Source organism: Dama dama, chromosome 20 (genome assembly GCF_033118175.1).
Source record: "Dama dama isolate Ldn47 chromosome 20, ASM3311817v1, whole genome shotgun sequence".
NCBI lineage: Eukaryota > Metazoa > Chordata > Mammalia > Artiodactyla > Cervidae > Dama > Dama dama.
The window spans coordinates 112,498,684-112,525,752 of NC_083700.1; the positions used below are offsets into that span (position 1 = coordinate 112,498,684).

Genomic DNA, 27,069 nt, shown 5'->3' on the forward strand with positions numbered 1-27,069 from the left:
AAACTGCAAATAATCAGATTGCAGGGAATGGTTATATAACTGTGGTTAAGCCCCAGTGTGGAATCCAGCATGGGACTAAACTTCACCTGCTCTGCTTTAGCTTTTCACCACCAGCACTGAATAAATATTTAGGTGGATGAACACATTCAGTTCTCATGAAGATGACTTGACTCTGTGTGAACAGGTGTTGTTGTTCAGTCACTAAATTGTGTCTGACTTTTTGCAACCCCATGGACTGTAGCCCAGGCTTCCCTGTCGGTGGAATTTTCCAGGCAAGAATACTGGAATGGGTTGGCATTTCCCCCCCTCAGGGGATCTTTCTGACCCAGTGATCGAACCCAAGTCTTCTGCATTGGCAGGTGGGGTCTTTACCACTAAGCCACCAGGGAAGTGAACAGAGGGGATGCTAAAGACAGAATATGAAAGGGGAAAACTGGGCTGGGGATCCATCCGGGTTATCAAAATAAAAGGGGACAGGACTTGTTCAGTCGCTAAGTCCTGTTCTGACTCTTTGCGACCCATGGATTGCAGCAGGCCAGGCAGGCCTGCCTGCCCCTCACTATCTCCTGGAGTTTGTCCAAGTTCATGTCCACTGAGTTGGTGATGGTTTGATGGCATCACCGATTCAATGCGGACAGGAGAGCGTCAAACAAGTGTGTGTTTATGTTTGCAGGTGCAGGGGAAGGCAAGCACTGTTCATCTGGATTAGCTAAGAGGGAGGGGCTGGAGGGAGGAGACCACTGATTTTTTTCCTGTGTATACTGCAGTATTATTTTACTTGTTACGGCAAATAGGAATCATGTTTATAATGAAATAAAACTATAAAGTAAAACAATTTATAATAAAAAATAAATTTTATTTTTGGTTGGCTTCCTTTCTGTCGTATTTTAGGGTTCGGTTATTATATAGACACTGTAATTTTAACAGTGGAAAAAATTTTTGTTTCTATAGTTGGAAAATTGTGACCTTTCTCCAGGGAAGTTAAATCCTCTGTTTTCTACTGCTTGTTGGCTTTAGCAATTAAGGCAATCTGGTTATTGCGAGTGTATTTTTCCCATTCCTGTTACTTTTTAAACTTAATTTATCATATGCTATTTATTTCCATCTAGGTTTGTCAGTTCTGGGGCTCTCTTCTTTATTTCACTGATTTATGCTTGTACTTTTATATTAGTGTAATGCATTTACCTTATTTTTCTTTATAATATTCTCGAAAACACAGTGCCATTTGTCCTTCCTTATTGTTCTTATTTCCTGATTTTAATCCTAATGACTTTAATAATTATGTTTTCAAGTTCAATACATAATCCTGTTGGGATTTTAATTGAAATTGTGTCCTGTCTATAAATTACCCAGAGCAGTCGTGTCATCCTTCCATTTAAGCAGAAACATGGCACGTCTCACCATTTATTCAAATCTTTCAAAATTTCTTCAACATTTGTAGATGTCTTAAACTTCTTAAACTTTCATATCTCTCTATTTCACAGTCTATCACTAATTTTTTAAAAAATAAGTTTTTCTACTTTCTTAAAAAATATTCTTCTTTCCTTTTGATGTCACTATATTGACAAAAATTTATACTATGGCACTAATTATTAGGCCCGGAGTAGGAAATGGCAACCAACCCATTTCCGTACTCTTGCCTGGAAAATTCCATGGACAGAGGAGCCTGGCAGGCTACAGTCCACGGGGTCCCAAAGAGTTGGACATGACTGAGCAACTGAGCAAGCAGGCACTAATTATTAGGGGACGAAATCATCTGTATTTTCCTTTCTCTTGTGGGACAACCTACAGTGTTTCCTCATTCGGTGCATAGCTCTCTTTTGTTTTAAAAAATACTTGCTGCTTCGTTCATTCACGCACTCGTTTAGAACTATGTGCCAGACGCTGTTCTGGGCACAGGGAAAAAGCAGTAAACAAAAGATTAAACAAATCCTTGTTTTTTATTCAGCTTACATTTTTATTATGCTAAGAATTAACCCTTCTCTTTGTTTTAGAATTTTTAAAATAAGAAGTGGGCATTCCATCTCATCAGATAGTTTTTCTGCATGACCTGAAATGATTATAATGCTTTTCCTGATGTATATAATATTGCATTTTCCTACCACGGATCTATTTATATTCCTGGGAATAAACACTTATGTCTAATTTTGAACGACTTGGAAACCTAAAAGTCCTCTCTGAAATAACAAGGGAGTCAGAGAGGAAAGGCAGAACCCAAACAAGCTGGCTACGAACCAGGAAAACAATCACAGCATATGCTTCTTCATCCTATGGCACACGGAGTCAGTAACATAAGTGGAAGCCTCTAGTCTCCCTTCTCCCGGATCTCATGAGCAGAGACAACAAAAGCTGCACGGTGGTGAGTTCTGGGAGCAGAAACTATAGAGGCACATCTCCCAGGTGCTAGACGCCTTGTGGAGGAGGCCGCTGAGGCCGGGCCACGGCGGTGCTCTGAGAAGGTGTCCCTGGGATGCCCTGAGAAGAGCCAGGCCTTGGTCGGTGGCCACAGGACACTCGCCCTCCTGGAGAGGAAAGGGAGCCACTTTAGGAGGCAGGGGCATGGCCCGCTTTAGGTTTTTACAGGATGATCCCTGCTCTCTGGGGCCATGCCTTTGTGCACCTCCTTCCTCGTGAGTGGGGCTGGGACTCCAGCTTGGAGCCAGTACTACACACGAGCGTGACGACACCTCCAGCTCACAGCAAGGGACGGAGGCCCGCGGTCCGGAAGCCCAGGGACACCGAACGCTGCCCACAGCCCAGAGGGCATGGGTGCAGATGAGACCCCGTTGCAGCCTTGTGAGACCCCGAGCAGAGGACGCAGCTGAGCCCAGACTCCTACCCACAGAGATCCTGGGAGCAGCAACGGGGGTGCTTTTCAGTCAGAAAGTAGGCTTGTAACTCTGAGTGAGACCGTCATGGACTCAGCCATATGTCGTGAACACGCTGTCATCAACCTGGAAACAGACCTGGGGAGCCAGGGTGGTTGTGGGGAGGATGGTTCAGAAGCTGCTGCCTGCAGGCCAGGCGGCAGCGAAGTCAGAGGCCTGGGGGGTCGGTGTATGAGCAGAAGCAGTGATAGTCGCTCAGTTGTGTCCAACTCACTGCAACCCCATGGACTGGAGCCCACCAGGCTCCTCTGTCCAAAGGATTCTCCAGGCAAGGATACTGGAGTGGGGTGCTGTTCCCTTCTCCACGGGATCTTTCCAAACCAGGGATCGAACCCAAGTCTCCTACATTGCAGGCAGGTGGTTTACTGTCTGAGCCCCGGGGGAGTCCTGAGGGTCAGTGGGCTTGGAGCACAGTTTGAAGCTAATGGGGTTTTCCAGCCGACTGTGTGCTGGGCTGAGAGAGGATGAGGAGTTGGGGTGATGCTCGGAGACTGGATGGGTGGGTTCTCATCTGCTGGGATGAGGGGCTGTGGGGGGCAGGTCTGAGGGGATGAGATGCCAGCTTACTTTTGGATGTGTGGAGCTTGAGATCCCCTCCCCCTGGTACCTCCGCCCCACTCCTGCCTGTCAGTGGGGATACTGGGCGGCAGTGACATCTCCACAACTGGAGTGAGGATTCACATTTGGAGTAAACCAAACAAGAGATGGAATGGTACGCTGTGAGCCAGGATGAGGTTACCATGGATACCGAGAAGGGCAGGAAACGGAGGGAGGCGAGGGAGGAACCAGCGATGCCTTTGAGTAGCTCCTGTCATGTATTTTATGTTGGATGATTTTTCTCCTCTCTTTTCAGATGACTACACTGCCATTTATGTCATGTAACCAACACTGGCCCCAAGACAGGGCTGTAACCAATATCAGCCTCAAGACAGGGAATTTGTTGGGCAAAGCTGATGATTTCAGGAGCAGCAGAGGCCACTTCAAGTCAGATGGCCTTTCCAGCTAGAAAGGGCGAGGTCCCAGGCCCCCAGCAGGCGGATTCCATTCTCCATCGGCCGCTGGTTCTCTATGGTAAACCGAAGGGCTTAAATGTGACAACCTTGGATCTTGGTTTAAAGATGCAACGTTGGAGCTTCCCTGGTGGTCCAGTGGATAAGAATACACCTGCCAGTGCAGGGAACACGGGTTCGATCCCCGATCTGGGAGGATTCCACATGCTGCGGGGCAACTAAGCCCATGTGCCACAACTACTGAGCTCCAGAGCCCGTGCTCTGCAACAAGAGAAGCCACAGCAATGAGAAGCCTGAGTACTGCTTTTGGAGAGCAGCCCCCGCTCCCTGAAACCAACCAGAGAAAGCCCACGCACAGCAACAAAGACCTGGAGCAGCCAAGAATAATAATTTTTAAAAAATGCAATGTTATTTTTGGATAACCTGATCTAGCGATCACGTTGAAATGATCTGCAAAGAATCTTCCATAGCCCTGTTTTCATGTTTTAAGTACTATGTGCTCAGAACTTGCTATCATGGTCTCTTTTAATCCCCCCAACAGTCCTGAGAGGTGGCTTGCTGCTGTTAGTATTTTTCAGATGAGAAACCAAGGTCTGATGAGTTTCAGCGGCTGCCCCAGCAGGGCCAAGTGTGGACCAACCAGAGAACCTGCAGGGTCGGCTGCCCCGTGTTACACTTTACCCAGACCCATCGGCAGAGCTGAACTGATGGCCACAAAAAGCACACGGGTGGTTTGGGTTTCATAATAAAGCATTAAAATAAATCTGTAGACCCAATAATGAAGCGTTTAGTGGGAGCTAAATGTATAATGAAAATGGTATTTAACTGGAAATGAAGAAACCAGGGCTGCAGTCACCAATTAGAGGTGTGATTTGAGCAAATCGCTCCATGAGCTGGGGAGCCTGGTGAGTTTCCTTGTGTCAAATGATGCTGTTGAGCTAGGTCTGCTCATTCATTGTTAAAAAGTAAGTATTGTGTGCCTATCAGACAACTTCTAAAGTCCCTTTCAGCTCTAGAAACTATAATTTATATGTGACAAAGTTAATGGGGGAAGGGCAATGTTAATTTCTTACAGAATACTCAATGATTAATGTTGCTTTCTTGTAAAAATACCTTCGACAGAGCTACCTGCCTTTATATCCTTTTATTTAGAGGAGCCTGAGGAGGAAAAAACCCCACACCTTCTATATTTCAGTTAGCAAACGTGAGGCTCCGAACATTTGGTAAAGTTGGGGCTGATTAAAGATTTATGCATATTGTCAAAAATTCTTGCACAAACGTGAAAAGGACCAGCTCTCGAGTCTGCAGTGATTTAGAAAGCAGAACTCCTAAAATGATAAATCTCCCCCCTGAGCTCTGACACCGAGCTTCAGCAGTCCCACCGTTTCAGATGCCCAGGACAGAGATTTATCTGTGTTTCATCAAGTATGAAAAATATATGGATGGAGGGGTTTCCGGCCGGTGCCCCCCCCAAGTCTTCCAACCACCTCCATTAATGTCAGCAGGCTCATAAATTTCTCCTGCGTTCTAAAGAAAGCAGCTTGTGCCACCGCACAGAAGCCTCCGAAAGTGTCACTTGCTGCCTATAAATTCACTTACACTCAATAAAGGCAATTGGCTACACATGGACTTAATAACCGTGGCCCTCATTGGGAAACTGAGGGGTTCACCGTCTCTCAAAGGAGAGGAGGAGAGAGTAGTGTATAAATCGAGGTGATGTCTCGGTTTCACTTTACAAAATCTGATTTATTCATTGATGTTTCTACTTATTAGTGGGCTATTTATTAGCAGTTACCATTCCAGGAGGAAGCCTCCTTCTTCATCCCAAGGTATCACTGTTGCTCAGGCTCAACTCCTACATGAAACTCCCTGCCCTACCCTGTGCTCACATTTATTTTATTAAAAGGGACAATATATTACCGATAACACAATCGACTATCTAGATTTTGATTACTCTTCTGTTGAGAAAATGATTAATATGCTTTATTTTCACTTTTGTCTTAAATATTTATCTGTATAGGAAACTTAATATAAAGAACAGATCACTTCAGGAACTAATGCAGAGAATTTTCTGTTTAAATAGATGTCCATCCATTTCTGTTTACACACCTGTCATTTTAAACCACAGACATCATTCATTCATCAACCATTCTTCAGTCAAAGGAGCCGCTCCCCTTCCCAACTCAGGAGTCCACAAGGCTAAGAAAGGCAGACACAGGGGAAGGTAGGTTAGCAAAATGTCCACATTTACATTCCAAACTTGGTTCCTTTGCTCTGTTTTCAAAAAGAATCATTTATAGACAGCAACAGAGCAATTACAGAAAAGGGAAGCTTTAGAGTTCAAGGTTAATTCTGAAGCTCCTCTGACCTCATTCTATCAAGTGACAAATACCTGTTTATGAAATAAAGGCATGACAGTTCCTGTCTGGAGCAAGACGTGTGTTGATGTCTGTCACCATATAACACAGAACTGAAGAGTCTGCTGAGTCAAACCCAAAGACTTTATACCCAAACAATAGCCTGTCCAGCCTTGCAGGGTATAAAGTGCTTATAAAGGCAGTGGCTCCCAAGCCATCCAACTTTCCCAGTTTGAGTGGCTTCAGCAGAAAGCCAGGAGATTTGGGGGCTTTCATATCTCCAGGATAATACTGGCTTTAATTTTTTCAGTGATTCTCTGACATTCCTTACAGGGATTACCTACACTTTGCCTCCCCCCGAAAGGCATGCAGAGGCTGGCGGTTCCTCTAACCCAAGGCCTTGCTAAGGTGCTTCAGTTGGGTCCGACTCTTCATGACCCTGTGGACTGTAGCTGGTCAGGTTCCTCAGTCCATGGGGTCTCCAGGCAAGAATACTGGAATGGGTTGCCGTGCCCTTCTCCAGTGGATCCTCCCAGGGATGGGACCCACGTCTCCTGCATTGCAGGTGGATTCTTTACCGCAGAGCCACTGGGAAAGCCCAAGGTTACTCAAAGTATTACCCCAGGTCCAGGACTCAGCATCTCCCAGGAGCTTGCTAGAAATTCAAACTCGACACCAAAATCACAGGCAACAAAGTAAAGACAGACAACTCGAAGCACATGAAACCAAAAGCTCGGGTGCCACAGAGGAAACTGTCAACAAAACGGAAAGGCGACCTACAGGATGGGAGAAAGAATTCATAAACCATGTATCTGATAAGGGGTTAATATTCAAAGTACATAAAGAACTCCCACAACTCAACAGCAGAAGACCCCCAGATAACCTGAGTTTAAAATGGGCAAAGGAAGTGAATAGACATTTCTCCAAGAAGACATACAAATGGCTAATAGGTACACAAAAAGATGCTCAACATCACGAATCATTAGGGAAACGTAAATCGAAGCCATAACGAAGTGTCCCCTCACATGTGTCAGGACAGCTGTTATCCGAAGAGGAAAGATAAGTGTTGACGACGAGCATGTGGGGAAAAGGGAACCTTGTCCACTGTTGGCAGGAATGTAAATTGGTTCCGTCAGTATGGAAAAAAGTATGGAGGTTCCTTAAAAAAATTAAACATAGAGTTACCATAGAATGCAGCATCCCCACTACTGGGTATATGAAAGTGAAAGTGAAAGTCGCTCAGTTGTGTCCGACTCTTTGCGACCCCAAGGACTACACAGTCCATGGAATTCTCCAGGCCAGAATACTGGAGTGGGTAGCCTTTCCCTTCTCCAGGGGATCTTCCCAACCCAGGGATCGAACCCAGGTCTCCTGCATTGCAGGTGGATTCTTTACCAGCTGAGCCACAAGGGAAGACTAAGAATACTGGAGTGGGTAGCCTATATATATATATGGGTATATATCCAAAGGAAATAAAATTGGGATCTCAAAGTAATATATGTACACTGTGAATTAACAAAAAAAATGTATGTTGGTCTCCGCCTCCAGTTCCTGGCACAGGAACTAAATGCCTTGGACTTTCCTGGGTGACAGGAGAGTGTTCTGTTCGAATGAGGTGATGCGTGCTGGGCTCCTGAGTGGAGGCTGGCCCCCAGAAAGACCAAGCTGCGATTAGAAGCTTGGAAATTTCAGCTCCATGCTCTATTGACTAGGCAGGCAGGAGGAATGAAAACTGAGTTTATGGTCGGTCATGCCTATGTGAAGACGTCTCCAGACAATTTCCCGAAGCCGGGGGGTTTGGAGAGCTTCTGGGGCTGCAAGCCTGGTGTCCGGAGGGGGGCGTGGCAGCTGTTGCCTCTCCCCACACCTTGCCTGTGTGTCCCTTCCATCTGGAGGTCCACTTTTATCCTTTATCACTTCTTTTTATAACAAACAAGTCAGTGTGTTGCCCTGAGTTCTATGAGCTAGTGGAGCCAGATGTCAAAGCCAAGGGAGGAGTCCTGGAAACCCAGATTTACAGCTGAATGGTCAGCAGCATGGGAGACAGCTGAAGCTGGAGTGGGCAGCTTTGCAGGGCTGAGCCCTTAACATGGTGGGGGGGGGCCTGAGGCTCTCTCTAGGGAGGTCAGAACTCCACAGCATCACAGGACACCCCAGCTGGCGCTGCAGAGACCAGCTTGATGTGTGGACAACCCACACACATCGGGAGTCAAGAGGCGGCATGGTCAAGGCGTGTGAGTCAAGGACACACACGCAGGAGGAATGTTTTCCTCTTTTACACACATCTATGTTCAATGCAGCGTTATTCTCAAGATTGAAACAACCTAATATGTCTGTTGATGCATACATGGGTAAGGAAAATGTGGTCCATACACGCGACTGAATATTACTCGTCTGTAAAAAGAAGGAAATCCGGCCATAGGCGACAACATGCATGAACTGCAAGGGCTCCGTGCTCCAAGAAGCGAGTTGGACGCACAAGGACACATGACTCACGTGAGGAACCCCAAAGGGTCAAACTCACAGAAGCAGAGGAGAGGGGGTTGCCAGGGGCCAGGGGAGACAGGAAGGCATCAGTCAAATGGTACAACGCTGCTGTCAGCCAAGACGAGTAAGTTCTAGAGACCTACCACATGGCATGGAGCTAGAGTTTACAATACTGCACACTTCACGTTTTTGCTAAGAGGGTATAAGTGATGTTACACGCTTTCATTGCACACGCAACAATAAATCAAGAAAAGAATGGGAGGTGATTATAAAAAATTCAGACTCTTCCCACTGAGGACCTACTGAATCAGAGCTTCGGGGGCAAGGGGGATCTGTTCTGACAAGCTTTTCAGCTGATTTGCTCTTTTTTCTTTTTTTCAGGCCGTACTATGTGGCATGTGGGATCTTAGTTCCCCTAGCAGGGCTTGAACCCATGGCCCCTGCATTGGGAGTGCAGAGTCTTAACCACTGGACCACCAGGGAAGTACCATGAGCTGCAGTGTGAGAGGCACTGTAGTCTGACCTGATGCTAATTACAGAGTTTGGCTGGACCTGCAGCTCAGCTCCGCACATGTACTGCATCTGCTGAATCGCAGGCACGTGGCTGGGTTCAGTGAAAACCCGAGGAAGACATCACTGCCCTGTTCATCCCCCCAAAAGCTCGCAATCCAGAGGAAACACACAGGTTCGGTGCAGGGGACCTGGGGGCTGGGGGTGTGACCTGGAATAATCTATGGCCCTTAGAGAGGCAGTCTGGCCACTGAACTTGCAGAGGAGCCTCAGGGCCTGTCTTTCCATGTGACTTGGGGCCCGGCTAAGCCTAAAGTGCTGGGTGCTCTCTGTCTGATTTACTGTGACGATGGGTGGCAAAATATGCGATTTCACGCGGGTGTGCACCCGTCCCAAAGGTCTCTGTGAGTAATGCCTGAGACCTTGATTTTTCATCCACCTCTTCTTACATCCCCCATTCAAGCTAATATATTTTCCATCAAAGCCAATGGCGGAAAAAAGCTCTTCACCTTCTCGGAGGAGTCATCCACACATGTTCACATCTCTTCCACAGACCACAGCTGCTTTGGAGAATTTACTGAAACTATAATTACACAAGGAATTCGAAATGATGACCTGCAGTCACCTCCCCTGGCCATCCGTTTCCCTCTATCCTCCTGAAATCTCTTTTTAGTTTCTGAAAGGAACTCATGCTCAATGTAGAAAACCTGAAATATAAAGGCAAAGAACAGACAGAGCTCTGGTCCCATTCCCGGGAAGGTATCGATCATGAACATTCTAGTGGCTTCTTTTTGATGTCCTGCAAAGTCCTCCGAACAATTCTGAACTCTCCCCTGAGGACCAATCCGGGTTTGACACAATGATCAAGCTTCAGAAAGCCTCTGCTCACCCTGACTTTAGTTCTGCCAGGAGCGACCCCAGTTTTTAGCCAAGCTACCTGACTTCTCTGAGTTTGCTTTGTCACCTGCAAAATAATTGGAGTCAGCCAGCGTTGTCAAATCCCGCAGTTCCTCTGTGGCTCTCTCCCGTTTACTGACACAGACCGTCACCATGCTCTGCGGAAAGAGGCTCAGAGGCTGGGGCAGAGAAGGAGCTGGGGAGATGGAAAGCTCCAGGCTTCTAGGGGGTACCCAACGAGCAACCCGGCCGTAGGCAACTGCCATCCCTTCCCACGAAATGACAGGGGAGTCCCAGACGCACAGGACAGGGTTTCTGCTGCTGGGAGGTTCATAAGGAGGACATGAGCTCAGTGTCGTGGGAGCAGCAAGCCTTTTGGAACCAACGGATCTGAATATGAATGGCCTCTCGTGAGTCACGGACTCCAGGAAAGACACTCAACTGTTCCCAGCCCTGGGGTCCCAGAAGAGCATCCACGGGGAGTGCCTGGAGAGACCCTCCTGGAGGAGCAGTGGCCAGGGACGCAGGTCCAGAAGGAGGGCCCAGCTTCCCGAGGAGTGAACAGTGATGGAAGCTGGTGCAGACCCAGGGGCCTAGGAGATCCCGGCCGGGGACAGCACGGAGCTGGGTGGGAGAGATCCGAATGTCTTTTCTGAAAGAGACATTCACTTTTCCAGGCAGATTGGAAACTCTGAGGTTCTGCCCTGCTCCAAACACCTTCCCAGCACCATTCTCAGCAGATTTCTGCTCGTGGCTGGGGAGGTCTACTGGGCAGTGAGAGAGGAGTCTGTAAGTCTGTCTAGGTCCACAGGCCTTAAAATTACAAAGCTTCACTTGCTGAATGGTACCCAAAAGGGCAAATTTTACTGCATTTAAACTCTATCTTAATCTTCAAAATTACAAAAAAAAAAAATTAGCAAAGCATGCCAGGACCTCTTTCAGGAAGAATGTATATTTCCTGGTGATCTGTAGACGTGTCGCTCCTGTAGACAAGTCACATCCCGGCTCCCCACCCCGGGGACTAGAAGCGCATTCCACCCTGTCTAATTTTTGTTTGCCTGCCTTGTCATTATCCCCTCAGCTTTATCCCCACCCCCAGCCCTTGCAGCCCTTCCGCACCCCCCCCCCCCCTCCACCACCAGCCAGTCCCTCCTGCCATCAGGAATGCAGCGTTTTGAAAAGATGCTTGCGGCTGCAAATATAAAGGCCCAGACCCAGGGACGAAAATGCAGAGTGTTTTGACTGTGGCAACTATTCCACATTGCAAACTTGTGTGTCTGAGAATGTGCTGGCCTTCTGATAACAGTGTTGGCTGTTCTCGCTGTCATTGATATGATGGTGTCATTTAAAATAATTACTGAAGCCGGATCACATGCCACACACTGTCCTAAGGGCTTTATATATATTATTCTGTTATCCTATCTGTGAGGTCAATACTGTTGATACCCTCATTTTAAGATGAGGAGAAAGAGGTACAGAGAGGTTAAACAACTGGTTCAAGGTCACACAGCCTGTAATTACGTGTTAGATCTGGGATCTGAACCCAGGCAGCCTGGCTCTCAAGACCACTCCTGCTGCGTGCATGTGATTTGCAAGGTACTTGTTTATGATACAGAGCATGACAGGTGCCCTCACATCATTAGATTAAATAGAAGAGGCATTTTATTTCCCAGCCAAGCTCACCCTGCTGAGGATGAAAATCATTTCAAGACCCCAGAGTCCTGCCTCTTTGCCACCACTTCTGATTGACCCCAAAGGGCAAATTTTACTGCATTTAAAGTCTATCTTAATCTTCAAAGCTATGACCAACCTAGACAGCATGTTAAAAAGCAGAGATATTACTTTGCCAACAAAGACCCGCCTAGTCAAAGCTATGGTTTTTCCAGGAGTCACGTATGGATGTGAGAGTTGGACTATAAAGAAAGCTGAGTGCTAAAGAATTGATGCTCTTGAACTGTGGTGTTGGAGAAGACTCCTGAGAGTCCCTTGGACTGCAAGGAGATCCAACCAGTCCATCCTAAAGGGAATCAGTCCTGAATATTCATTGGAAGGACTGATGCTGAAGCTGAAACTCCAATACTTTGGCCACCTGATACAAAGAACTTACTCATTGGAAAAATACCCTGATTATGGGGAAGATTGAAGGCAGGAGGCAAAGGGGACGACAGAGGATGAGATGGTTGGATGGCATCACTGACTCGAAGGACATGAGTTTGAGCAAGCTCTGGGAGTTGGTGATGGACAGGGAGGCCTGGCGTGCTGCAGTCCATGGGGTCGCAAAGAGTCGGACACGACTGAGCAACTGAACTGAACTGAATCTTCAAAATTAAAAAAAAGATTAGCAAAGCATTCCAGGACCTCTTCAGGAAGAATGTGTATTTCCTGGTGCATTGGCTTAAAAAATGGAACAAGGCCATGTCGTGTACACCATTTCCAGATTCCTCAAGATTACACGGGTTAAGAGGAGTCTGCTAAGAGCCCAGGAGAAATGCCACAGGGCCAGTCCTAGAGCTGTCACCCCGTCCGGGGGTCTTACTTCTCTCTAGATTGAAGGTGAGCTGGATGCCAGGCATCGTTTCAACAAATTAAGATGAAAAAAATGCAGGTGTGGAGAAATGGCCCACATGGGACAATTTGCAGAGAAACAGAGGCCTAGAATCAGAGCTGCCGGCCGCTCAGGCGGCTCTGATGCCCGTGTGGAGAAAGGGGGGCGAGACTGTGCGTCTTCAGTGACAAGAGTCCACAGTTCCATAGACTTCAAGGTTCTCCATGAAGGGGCTGGATGAGGTCACCTCCAAGACTCCTTTATGGTACTTCAAAATGAAGCTCAGCCACGGATAGTGAAACTTAGATGGCAGTTCAGGGAAGGTCCCAAGCTGAGAGAAATACCAGTTATAGCAAGAGAGGATCTCAAAGCAAGTCTTCCCATGACTGTGTCATCCAATATGGTAGCCTCCAGTGACACACGGCAGGACTTCGCCCGTGGCTCGGTGGTAGACAACCGGCCTGCAATGCAGAAGACGCAGGTTCCAGCCCTGGGTCGGGAAGATCCCCTGGAGAATAAGATGGCCAACCACTCTGGTATTCTTGCCTGGGAAATCACAAGGACAGAGGAGCCTGGTAGGCTACAGTCCACAGGATTGCAGAAGAGTCGGACATGACTCAGCAACTAAACAATCACCACAAAAATGTATATAAACAACTATAGCTTAGAGATCACTTAATAAAAAAGACATCACAAAGAAAAGCATATGAATGACTAGGCAGTTCACAGAAGAAATACTACTAATAAAAAGACCAAAAGATTTTCCAACTGCTCCAAATCATAAAATAAATGCTAATTAAAAGATTGCTGAGAAGTCACTGTTCCTGTATCAATCTGGCAAAAAGATAAAAACAGATTCATTAGCCAATGCATCCATCCAACACAATGTTAAACAGTCACAGAAGACCTCTTTTGGAAAATATTTTAAGGACAAAAGGAAATCCGATGTTAAATTTTTTAAAATTAGAAAAAGGATTCATAAAACTAATTGAAACATACATTATACATGAGAGAAAAATACTGGAGAGCAATTTGCCAAAAATTTTTATAGTAGCTATCTCTGTATATTAAAATTGTAGATTTTCTTCTTAAACTCAATCTTGTAAAGTTTCTACAATGAACATGTATTACTTTTAACACTGGAAAAAAAGACTTCTAAAATAATTTAAAAATGGACTTGAGAAAGAAATCCTAGTTTTGGCAACTACAAGTATAGACTAAATGAGCTAAGAATAAGTATTTTAAATTATGGGAGTTAATTGTAACTTCAAGTCATTTTTTAGTTGTCACTGTGTGCCCTGTTGGAATTTATCCTGAGGATTGATCAATGTTTCATGTTTCAAAAGACAATATTTGCTTTTTATTTGTCTTTGATTTAAAAAAGCAAAGAAAAGGATTTTTATCAAAGTCAATCAGATAAATGTAATCCGATTATGAAAATAAATCCACTCTTGATCTTGCATCACTTCAAACGAATGGGTCTTTACGTCTGTGTGAATTATACACAGCACACCCACGGGACCTGCTCTAACTCGGCCTCCAAACTGTCAGGTCAGCAACACCAGGATGGAATGTTCTCAAGGGGACTGGCTGGGCTGGGAGCGCTGGGTCTTCAAAGGAAGCCCAGAGCCAGTGGGAAGGATGGCTCCCAGGAGGCCACGGGGTCTCCCATGACCGTTTCAGCATCTCAGATGGGGGGACAACTCAACTAGCCAGCCGCCAGGCACCCTATTCTCTCATCAAAAGAGAATTTCCAAGCGTGCTCTGCAGGTACTGTATTAATCTACTTTTTTTTTTTTAATAGGGTGTTTTAACATTTTAAATGTTTATTTTAGATTATCCCAAACTAACTTCATGCCTTTCTTTACTTTCTAATATATTTTCAACTAGGCTTTTTAATTACAAAAATAACTCATAAAAAAAAGACTTCTAACCGTACAGAAGAATATAAAATAAAAAGTAACACCACTACATAAAGTAACATCACTTCAAGGCATATAGATGGGGAAACAACGGAAACAGTGAGAGACTTTATTTTCTTGGGCTCCAAAATCACTGTGGATGGTGACTACAGCCATGAAATTATAAGATGTGTGCTCCTTGGAAAAAAAGCCACGACAAACCTAGAGAGCGTATTAAAAAGCAGAGACTTTACTTTGCCAACAAAGGTCCATATAGTCAAAGCTATGGTTTTTCCAGTAGTCATGTATGAATGTGAGAGTTGGACCATAAAGAAGGCTGAGTGCCAAAGAATCGATGCTTTCAAACTGTGGTGTTAGAGAAGACTCTTGAGAGTCCCTTGGACTGCAAGGAGATCAAACCAGTCAACCCTAAAGGAAATCAACTCTGAATATTCATTGGAGGGACTGATGCTGAAGCTGAAGCTCCAATACTTTGGCCACCTGATGCGAAGAGCTGACTCACTGGAAAAGACTCTGATCCTGGGAAAGACTGAAGACAGGAGGAGAAGGGGATGAGAGAGGATGAGATGGTTGGATAGCATCACCGACTTGACGGACATGAGTTTGAGCAAGCTCCGGGAGTTGGTGATGGACAGGGGGGCCTGGTGTGCTGCAGTCCATGGGGTTGCAAAGAGTCGGACACGACTGAGCGACTGAACTGAACGACAAGAACAACATCACTATTCTTGTTGTGGTAGCCATGCCAACAAAGTTTCTAGTGAATCCTTTCAAAAATTTTCCATGCATACACAAACACATATTTCAAAAATTAAAATCCATGTATGAATCTATCTTTGTATATGTGGGTATACATTATGTATATTTTAGCTTATTTGGGGTTATAATTGTACACAGTGCTTTCAATTTGGTTATGTCACCTTTTAAACTGGATTTTAAAAGTTTATATAAAAGTAAAGAGGGCGTCCCTGGTGGTTAAGAATGGTTATGTGGTTAAGACTCTCCCTGCCAATGCAGGGGACACTGGTTCAATCCCTGGTCCAAGAGTCAAAAAGAAATGAACAAATAAGAATCTTTTTTTAAAAAGTAAAGAATTATCTCATCTGCAGGAAATATATTTGCGCACATCTGTTCCCTGAAGTCCTCAGAAAAGAGAAGAAAGTTGCTGATAAGGAAAGTTCAGGAACAGAGAGCAGATCATCTTCGTTAACTATGAAAAGGAAGGTTTCAATTATAAACCAAGATGATTTAATCAGAAGGCAATTCTTCTGAAAGAGCTGCCTTTCTACCTAAATTTCCATGATTGCAGACAACCATCTCGAGTGCATTTCCTCCAGACACAATTATGTAATCAGCTAAGAACAGAAAACCTCGGCCCTGCTGGTCTGCACAGGCCACTGCTTGGAAGGGAAATGTGATCACCGCCGTCCCTTCTCTACAGCGGGCACTGTCCTCACGGGGCGTCCGCTGCGTCAGGGGAGGCGGCCAGGGGTGAGCAGATGGCTACAACACAGCGGGAATGATTACGGCCTGCCTCTGGGGGCTAAGTCTCATCTCTTAACAATCCCACGAAGTAGGCCTGAGTCTGGTCCCTGTACCACAGATGAGGAGATGGATGGCACAGAGAGGTTAAGCCGGTTCCCAAGGCCACACAGCTGTCGTCAGGCTCCGGTTTGTGTGGTCATACAGACCACCTGGAGGAGGAATGGGGAGGATGCCAGCAGCTCAAGGAGGAGGCAGAAAGGAATCGCAGGCAGGCCCTGAGCATGCATGTCCTAAGGAGGCTGAAGCTGAACAATCAGCTGGTGGTCCAGGCCAACGGGGAAGAGAAGAGAAGGCAGCGGAGTGAGGACACCACCTGGACCTTGGGCCGCACCCTCCAAAGGTCTCAGACCAGGAGGGGATGAGTGCCGAGACTGGGGCAGAGACTCCGGAGTGCCTGGAGAGCATCACGGACCGCCTGGGCGATGTGAGGTGTGTTTCTGTGTGTGCGGCACGTGAGGGGGCTGGATGGAGCCGGGAGCAGGGGACCTGCTGGTGAGACAGCCCACTGGTCCCCGGAGGCCTGAGCATGGCACCCCAGTGCTCCTGGGGAACATGGGGCTTGGGAAGGACTCAGCATCCCAGTGGGATGAGGCCTGTTCAGGAGACGAGAGGCCGGAACTGCGGCTGCCCAGGCACTCGCCCCGGCTCCCAGCTGGTGCTACGCGGATTGGTGACTTCGCTCTGCAGTCAGATGGCACAAGGGGAAGGAAAATGGGACACTTGTGATGGGGAGGCACCCTAAGTGACTGCAGATATACTCAAAGTACATAGTTATCCTTAAAGAGACTATTTTAAACCAGAAGAGATCGCTACCTATTAAGCTTTTCCTATACTGTAAGTGGGGGTTTGGTAGGTGGTGGTGGTGGGGCAACCTGAGAACAAGTGATTAGAATACTCGGTTTTGGTATTTGAGTAACACAAAGACATGCTATTTTTAAAAATGAAATGGTAACATCTTTGCTGGTAACTTTATCTTTTCTCTGATTTATTTTCTAAAGCTTTATAATTAATATAAAACAATATGTGTATTATATAATAAATTATATAATTATATATAATATTTAATAATATACAATTAATATAGATAAACTGTTCATATTCATAGGGTTCTAGCAGTGAGAATACTGGAGTGGTTTGCCGTTCCCTTCTCCAGTGGACCACATTCTGTCAGAACTCTCCACTATGACTCCTTCGTCCTGGCGGCCCTGCACGGCATGGCTCACAGCTTTATTGGGTTACACAAGCCCCTTTGCCACGAGAAAGGAGAAGGGGCGGCAGAGGATGAGACGGTTAGATACCATCACCGACTGAATGGACATGAATTTGAGCAAACCCCAGAAGGCAGTGAAGGACAGAGGAGCCTGGTGTGCTCCAGTCCACAGGGTCGCAATGAGTCGGACACGACTGAGCACACACAAACTGTTCATACTTAAGGGTAAAATTTGATAACTTTGAGATACCTATCTACCTACCTATCTATGTATATTTTATGTCTCCACGAAATCATCACAATGAAGACTGAGGAGGAAGCTGATAAAAGAGAACCCATTTTGCTATAAAATATCCCTGAAAACACATATAAAGAGAAAAACTCACAAAAGTAATCAATTTTGAATTTTAAGAAATCATAAATATTTAAAAGCTCTATTTATATAATAAAGGACCAAACTCCCCAATCACAGCCATGTAACTCTGATATCGAACATTCCAAAAGAAGCTTTGTTACAAAATTTAAGGATTCTTGAGGAGATACTGTGTTAAGATCCCAGAGTTAATGCAAGAGAAGCTTACCGACTGTTCAGGTTTTTCTGAATCACTGTAAAGGAACTGATGTACGTCAGACACCCGTTGCTGCATTGTAAGTCACCCCAACAGTGACGGAAACCCACGTTACTGTGGGTGGGGAACCAGGTGTGGCTCAGCAGAATACCTGTGTCTCAGGGTCCCCGCCCCCTCGAGGCTGCAGTCGGTGTCGGCTGGGGCTGCAGCCTCACTGGAAGGCTCGTCTCGGGCAGAACGCTCTCCGAGCTGACACATGTGATTGTGGAAAGGACTCTGTTCTTCTCCGGCTGGAAGGAGGCCCTAGGCTCCTTGCTGGCTGTTGCTGGGAACCTCTGTCAGTTCCTTCCAAGTGGGTCCCTCTGCTGGGCAGCAGCTGACCGCTCTCAGAGCCAGAGGGAGACAGCAAGTGAGGGACCAAGAGGCAAGCAAGACGGCAGGGTCACCATCGCTTTTGCCACATTCTTTCCTTTAGAACTGAAGTTCTAGGTCTACATCACTGGGGGAAGAGGCAGGGTCTGCAGAAGTCATCCGCCTACCACAGATATTTGTCATTTTTCAGTTGCTCAGTTGTGTCCAACTCTGCAACCCCAGGGGCTTCGGCACACCAGGCTTCCCTGTCCTTCACTACCTCCCGGAGTCTGTTCAAACTCATGCCTGTTCGGTCAGTGATGCCATCCAACCATCTCATCCTCTCTCGTCCCCTTCTCCTCCTGCCTTCAATCCTTCCCAGCCTCAGCGTCTTTCCTAATGAGTAGGTTCTTCACATCAGGTGGCTAAAGTATTGGAGTTTCAGCTTCGGCATCAGTCCTTCCAATGAATATTCAGGGTTGATTTCCTTTAGGATGGACTGGTTGGATCTCCTTGCAGTCCAAGGGACTCTCAAGAGTCTTCTCCAGCACCACAGTTCGAAAGCATCAATTGTTTGGCACTCATCTTTCTTTATGGTCCAACTCTCACATCCATACATGACCACTGGAAAAACCACAGCTTTGTTTAGATGGATCTTTGTTGGCAAAGTGATGTCTCTGCTTTTTAATACCCCTTCTAGTTTGTCATAGCTTTTCTTCCAAGTATCATGTGTCTTTTAATTTCATGGCTACAGTCACCATCCACAGGGATTTTGGAGCCACAGATATAAACATCTTATAATATAAGACTTTGTGAGGAAAGATTGGCTTTCTGTTGCCAACAAGTTAAATTCCCTGGTCCTGACGAGCTCACCAAAGTTGGTGTCTGAGCATCTCTGAATCTGATGTGGTCCAGCAAGATGCCCATCAATGAAAACAAGTGGTGTGTCTGTCTCCACAGCTCTGGGACTCATCACAACCCTCTGCTCTCTTTCCTTCCCCTCTTGAAATAGATTTTAAAGCTGCTCCAACTGGGTTGCTTGCAAAGTGCCTGCTCTAATGGGTGGAAATGTGCGCTGTGTTCTACAAGTGTTTGTTCTACTGTACTTCTCTAACAAAGGAGCACATTCTTTGTAAACAAAAGGCATCTTTTGCAAACAGGTTTTAAACTGCTAAACATTTAATTAAGACCCTTAGTAGAGGCAGACCCTCAGTACAGAAAGGCCTTAAGGTACACGATGCCTTGTCACCAGGACTGCTCCCCTCCCAACATTTCAGGGAGGCCTGGGGACCAGGCGTCAGGTCCCAGATTCAGCAGCTGCCTCGAGGGAAAAGGACCATGATTGAGACTCTAGAGCCCCGTACAATTAGGGCCAACCCCCAGAAGCATGACCTGCATGCGGCTGGATCCGAGACAAGACCCGGGCTGTGAGCTCCTGCCAACCTGGGGCTGTGTCAGCCACTCATGATGCTTGACTTCTTGTGGTTATGAAAGTACTATATGGACGACGGTTAATAAAACAGGGGAAAAAAGCAATTTAATAAAAAAAATGATTTCCTGAATTCTTAGCCTTTTTACTTTTCTAAAATGAAGCCAGAAAGGCACATGAATCTATATATCAACATATTTCTATGTTTAAAAAATATCCCAGGACATCACCCACCACAGCAGAGACTGTCAGGAAAGAGGCCCTGAGTTACCTGCATTCGATGAACCAATGACGGATCTGATCCTGAAGGTTCTCCTTGATGTCAGGACCCTCTGTGAGTTTCAAGTCATCCTTGATCGTGACTAAGGCGTCTCTGTATTCCTCTTCATGCTTTATCTGCACCTTATTCCTCAGGTGGGACAGCCTGTCAGCCTGGATTACTGCAGCACTGACTTCATTCAACAAAGGAGGTGGATTCTGAAAATATAAGCCAAAAGGTTTGAGATCATGAAGGTTACGGTGCTGGTGAAAAATATTAGAGACTAACGAAACATGTCAGTATCTTCAACAGTGTCTTACCCAAGGCCCTCAAGGAGTACAAACAGAACGAAAGAATCAGATCTTGCAGGACTTGAAGGAGTGATTCACCACCATGGGGAGGAAGGATGAGATCACTCCGTAGATTTTCGAGAAACTGGCTGGGGATGGGGGTAGTTAGCTTAAAAAACGCATACTTGGTAAATCATTCAAAAATCATTCAAGTTACAGAAAGTAAAGCTTTTCTAAATCTCCTTGGCTAGGGGGAGAGAAAAGAATATAGAGTAAGAAAGCAAGAATTGATGAAAAGAGTTTGGGTATTCTGATTTCAAGAAAAAACAATGCCAGGACTTCCCTGGTGGTCCAGTGGATAAGAATCCGCCTGCCACTGCAAGGGACATGGGTTTAATGTCCGGGAAGATTCCACGTGCTGCAGAATGTCTAAGCTCGTGTGCCACAACTACTGAAGCCCTCACACCCCAGAGCCCGTGCTCCACACAATAGAAGCTGCTACACTGAGAAGCCTGTGCGCCACAGCTAGAAAGTAACCTCTGCTCACAACTAGAGAAGAGCAACAAAGACCCAGAGCACAGCCAGAAGTAAACATATAACATTACAAAAAGAATAAACTGCGTTAACAACACAAGCTACCAATACTAAAAATGCATTGATTCATAATTACTTTGTGCTGGATTTTACTGTCTTCTTTGCTCTTGATGGTACTATGCCTGTCTTGTCTGTATGATGAAATACTGTATAATGCTGTACTTCTGTGAGTATCTTCCTACGTTCATTCCGATTAGCAGCCTGAAGTCGGCTATGGGAATACTTACACCCTAGAAATGAACACGTGTGACAGACGAAGCCTTGATTTACTACTTGATTTGACTGTGTAGACTTCAGAAAGTGGTAGAGAAAATAAAAGTGCAGATAAACATAAAAGTGTGTCATGTCTGTGTCACACTGTGAATAGCACAAAAAACTCAGGAAATATTCTTCCAGCATTCAAAAACTATCATCTGATTCAGCAAAGGAGTCCCTGACTTAAAAAAAAAAAGGTGAATGAGTGACGTCCTGGCATAGATTTTGCTGTTTCGCTTTCATCTTCCTCATTAACACAAAGAAAAATATCAGTCAACACTCATACCGAAACGACACTCATTTGTCAACTGCAACCACAGACTGACAACAGATACATGGGTTTAGTAAAAATCAAGGAAGGTGCTCTGAGAGAATCCACAGCTACGTTGAATGTGCAAGGAACAGAAGTGCATATTTCACTATTATTTGTAAATTGCATGTACATATCCTATATCAATGATGTGGTAATAAACATAAGTCTGAATACACATGCATGTGTTTCTTTCCAGAGAGCCATGGTTAAGTATTATGCAGCAGATGTGGGTTCAATTCCTGGGTTGGGAAGATCTCCTGGAGGAGGAAATGCAACCAACTCCAATGTTCTTTCCTGGAAAATTCCTGGACAGAGGAGCCTGGCGGGCTACAGTCTATGGGGTTGCAAAGTTGGACACGGCTGAGAACACAGGGCACAGAGCCTGGGGCCCGGGTACATCCAAGGTCAGAACTCAGATGTCTGTGACTCCTCGGTCATCTGCATGCCCCTCCACTGCCCACCTTCTGCGGGCCTTCCTTCCCAAAGAGGCTATTTGGGAGGGGATGGTTAAACAGCCCTTGGAACCTTGGGCAAAGCTTCTTGCTGTTTAGTTGCTAAGTCCTGTCCTACTCTATTGTGACCCCACGGACTGCAGCCCGCCAGGCTCCTCTGTCCATGGGATTATCCTGGCCAGAATACTGGAGAGGGTTGCCATTTTCTTCTCCAAAGGCTGAGCTAACTAACCTCAAAAGATTTTTTTGTCAAATCAGAAGCATAAACAAATCCTCCTCTTCCTGGACAAGTGAATAAGATAAGCCAAGGGTCTGAAGTGGAAAGAGAACGTGGGCTGTGGATAGAGTGAGGAGATGGGGTGGATACGGGGAGAAGGAACTAGCACATCTGATAATGTTCCATACAGCCCAATGGTTCTCAACCTGGTTTGTACCTCAGATACCTTTGTCCATCTGGGGAAGTCCACGGATTTCCTCTCAAAACAAATGCAGGCTTCCCTGGTGGTTCAGTTGGTAAAGAATCTGCCTGCAATGCAGTAGACCTAGGTTCAGCCTCTGAATGGGGAAGATCCCCTGGACAAGGAAATGGCGACCACTCCAGTATTCTTGCCTGGGAAATCCCATGGACAGAGGGGCCTGGTGGGCTACAGTCCATGGGGTCACAAAGCTCTGGACACGACTCAGCCACTAAACCACCACCAAAGATAAAATGCACAGATTTATACAGGAAACCAATTACATTGACACACAGTTCTACCTGGTAATGATCAGGCTGGGATCATGGGTGATTGAGAGAAAGGCCACAGAGATAAAGCACCATTTTCATCACATCGTATCAAGGGCACACATTATGAACAAGACTTACGGCTGACGATGCTTCCCTGGGTCACCTGACTTAGACTTCACACTGCCCTCTTTGGAAAGTCATTAAGTGCACCCCAATTAAGAAGTGAAAATTTAAGTTCTTCTCCTTGAGGATACAGCTTCTTGTTATTTGGGATCACACAACAAAGATGATTTGTCTCTTCTCTCACATTTGTTAATTTACTTGATCTTGTATTTATATCCATATGGCCTCATGGATATTCATTTTACACTTTGGGTTATAATCCAGTGTTGCTTTATTATTTTCTTTTCAAATTGTCCCAGTTTTGATCATTGGGAGCTCTTTCAGTTGGCTCCTGTGTCACTTTGAAAAACTTCCATCATTATATGCATGTGTTTGTGTGGTTTTTAAAAATATGCTCATTTTACACATACCTAATTTTAAAACTTCAGTAATTGTCTCTCCAAGTGTATCATACCCCCAAATCCAAAACAATAGGGAAAGATTAGTTGCTTCAAAAAATGGTGTTGGGAAACAGGATATACACATGAAGGAGAATGAAACTGAGCCCTGATCTCACACTATATACAAACATCAACTCAAAATGGATTAAAGACTTAAACATAAAACATGAAGCCAGAAAACAACTCAAGAAATAAAGAATAGGCTTCTTGACAGTTTTCTCAGCAATAATTTTTTGGGTACGCCACCAAAAACACAGGCAACAAAAGCAAAGCTAGATGAGTCAGACTATACCAAACTAAAAAGTCTCTGCACAGCAAGGAAACAAGAAACAAAACGAAAAGGCAACCTACAGAAAGGGAGCAAATATTTACAAACCACGTATCTGATAAGGAGTGTGGAAAAAATATAAGGAACACATGGAACTTAAAAAATAGCCTATGGGCCTGGTGCATTGGGAAGACCCAGAGGAATCGGGTGGAAAGGGAGGTGGGAGGGGGGATCGGGATGGGGAATACATGTAAATCTATGGCTGATTCATATCAATGTATGACAAAACCCACTGAAATGTTGTGAAGTAATTAGCCTCCAACTAATAAAAAAATTTAAAAAAAAATAGCCTAAACAGGCAAAGGAACTAATAGACAATTTTTGCCAAACAAGACACACAAATGACCGACAGGTATATGAAAATATGTGAACATCACTGATCATCAGGAAAATGCAAACAGAAACCACAATGAGATACCACCTCATATCTGTCAAAATGGCTACTACCAAGTAGAGAAAAGATGACAAGCGCTGGACAGGAGAAACTGGAACCCTTGTGCATTGTCGATGGGAATATAAACTGGTATAGTCACTCTGGAGCTTCCCTCAAAAAATTAAAAACAGAACTACCATGTGATCCGGCAGTCCTATTTCTGTGTATATATTCCTATGGATGTGAGAGTTGGACTATAAAGAAAGCTGAGCACAGAAGAATTGATGCTTTTGAACTGTGGTGTTGGAGGAGACTCTTGAGAGTCCCTTGGACTGCAAGGAGATCCAACCAGTCCTTCCTAAAGGAGATCAGTCCTTAATATTCACTGGAAGGACTGATGCTGAAGCTGAAACTCCAATACTTTGGCCACCTGATAAGAAGAGCTGACTCACTGGAAAAGACCCTGATGCTGGGAAAGATTGAAGGTGGGAGGAGAAGGGGACAACAAAGAATGAGATGGTTGGATGGCATCACCGACTCAATGGACATGAGTTTGGGTAAACTCCAGGAGTAGGTGATGGACAGAGAGGTCTAGCGTGCTGCGGTTCATGGGGTCACAAAGCGTTGGACACGACTGAGTGACTGAACTAAACTGAATTCAAAGGAAATGACCTAAAGAGATATCTACATCCCATGTTCACTGCAGCACTATTCACAATAGCCAAGATATGGATACAACCGAAAGTCGGGCCCAATTTAGATCCGAAACTACCTAGCCTTTTGTTATAAGTTTTTTTTTTTTTGGTTACTGTTTCTTTATAATTTCCTTCCTCTGTTTCCTTCTTTTTTTCAAGGAACTCCTGCAATTTTCTTTACACATATCCCTCATCCATCACTTTGTAATTTGACTACTTTTTAGATTTTCTTAACTTTTTCTTTCAACTTTATTTTTTGAAATTTCTATTATTATATTTTAACTCTTCAACAGCACTGTCCTGTTTTTTGGTTCTCCTCTGGGGTAGCGGGTGGGGAGCATGGCGTTTTAATTCCTGGATTCAATAATCCGCTTTTGTTTCTCTAAGGTTATTACTTTCAGAATTTTGTTTTTTATTTTTATCTTCTTCCTCTTTCTCCTTCCAATTTCTTTTCTGTTGCATCTCTGTCTCTCCTAAGTGACTGGCAACTCTTTGACCATCACCCTTATTTAGAAGGGAGGTTCCCAGACCTGTTTGGAAGCTGTGTAGGGTAGCTGCCGACTGCTGGGGGTCAGAGCTGTTTTGTTGGAGGTATCTGAAGATGGGCTTCCTTGACAGCTCTGCCTGCAATGCAGGAGACCACAGTTCAATCCCTGGATTGGGAAGATCCCCTGGAAAAGGGAATGACAACCCACTCCAGTATTCTTGCCTGGAGAATCCCATGAAGAGAGGAGCCTGGGGGTATCTGAATACCAGTTGGAGGTATCTGAATATTTGCTGAGGCATCTGAATATCAGTATCCAAATGTGTTTCTTTTGAGCTGGTCAGTTTCTGCAGATAGAACTCCTCCCACCTGCTCCTGAGGCGGTGGAAGCAAGGCTGCCTGAGCCCAGTAGAGGGAGGGAGCTATGGGTCTCACTGAACGCGTAAGTTCTCTCAATCCTCCCTCTCAGAACAGGATCTTGGCTCACTCCTCACTGGGCAGAAAGTACAAGAAAACACATATGCTTACTCTACCAAGTTAACCCAAACTCACTGATACATCTGAGTTAGATCTGATAGACAGAGTGCCTGAAGAACTATGAACAGAGGTGCGTAACATTGTACATGAGGCAGTGATCAAAACCATCCCCAAGAAAAATAAATGCAAAAAGGCAAAATGGTTGTCTGAGGAGGCGTTACAAATGGCTGAAACAAGAAGAGATGCAAAAGGCAAAGGAGAAAAGGAAAGATATACCTATCCAAATGCAGAGTTCTAAAGAATAGCAAGGAGAGATATGAAAGCCTTCCTAAGTGAACAGTCCAAAGAAATACAGGAAAACAACATATTGGGAAAGACTGGAGATCTCTTTGAGAAAATTAGAGATACCAAGAGAACATTTCATGCAAAGATGGGCTCAAAAAAGGACAGAAATGGTATGGACCTAACAGAAGCAGAAGATATTAAGAAGAGGTACTAAGAATACACAGAAAAACTATATAAAAAAGATCTTCATGGCCTGGATAACAAGGATGGTGTGGTCACTCACCTAGAACCAGACATCCTATAGCGTGAAGTCAAGTGGGCCTTAGGAAGCATCACTACGAACAAAGCTAGTGGAGGTGATGGAATTCCAGTTGAGCTATTTCAAATCCTAAAAGATGATGCTGTGAAAGTGTTGCACTCAATACGCCGGCAAATTTGGAAAACTCAGCAGTGGCCACGGGACTAGAAAAAGTCAGTTTTCATTCCAATCCCAAAGAAAGGCAATGCCAAAGAATGCTCAAACTACCACACAATTGTACTCATCTCATATGCTAGTAAAGCAATGCTCAAAATTCTCCAAGCCAGGTTTCAACAGTAAGTGGACCAAGAACTTCCAGATGTTCAAGTTGGATTTAGAAAAGGCAGAGGAATCCAAGATCAAATTGCCAACATCTGTTGGATCATGGAAAAAGCAAGAGAATTCCAGAAAAACATCTACTTTTGCTTCACTAACTATGCTAAAGCCTTTAACTGTGTGGATCACAACAAACTGGAAAATCACAACAAACTGGAAGAGATGCAAATGCCGGACCACCTTACATGCTTCCTGAGAAACCTGCATGCAGGTCAAGAAACAACAGTTAGAACTGGGCAGGGAACAGTAGACTGTATCAAAATTGGGACAAGAGTATGTCAAGGTTGTATATTGTCACCTTGCTTATTTAATTTCTATGCAGAGTACATTATGCGAAATGCCGGGCTCAATGAAGCACAAGCTGGAATCAAGACTGCCCGGAGAAGTATCAATAACCTCAGATATGCAGATGACACCACCCTTATGGCAGAGAGAAAAGAGGAACTAAAGATCCTCTTGATGAAAGTGAAAGAGGAGAGTGAAAAAGCTGGCTTAAAACTCAACATTCAAAAAAGGAAGATCATAGCATCTGGTCCCAACACTCAATGGCAAATAGATGGGGAAACAATGGAAACAGTGACAGACTTTATTCTCTTGGGCTCCAAAATCACTGGGGATGGTGA

At 45.1% G+C, this 27,069-nt stretch overlaps 1 protein-coding gene across 1 annotated transcript in view; it reads right to left on the reverse strand.

Moving 5' to 3' along the window:
• IQCA1 (IQ motif containing with AAA domain 1) overlaps positions 1-27,069 on the reverse strand; it is a 178,072-nt gene that overhangs the window by 112,326 nt on the left and 38,677 nt on the right. Inside the window, exon 6 of the mRNA XM_061120125.1 lies at positions 19,989-20,194. Within this exon, the coding sequence (XP_060976108.1) occupies positions 19,989-20,194 (206 nt within the window). The remainder of the gene's footprint in view (positions 1-19,988; positions 20,195-27,069) is intronic.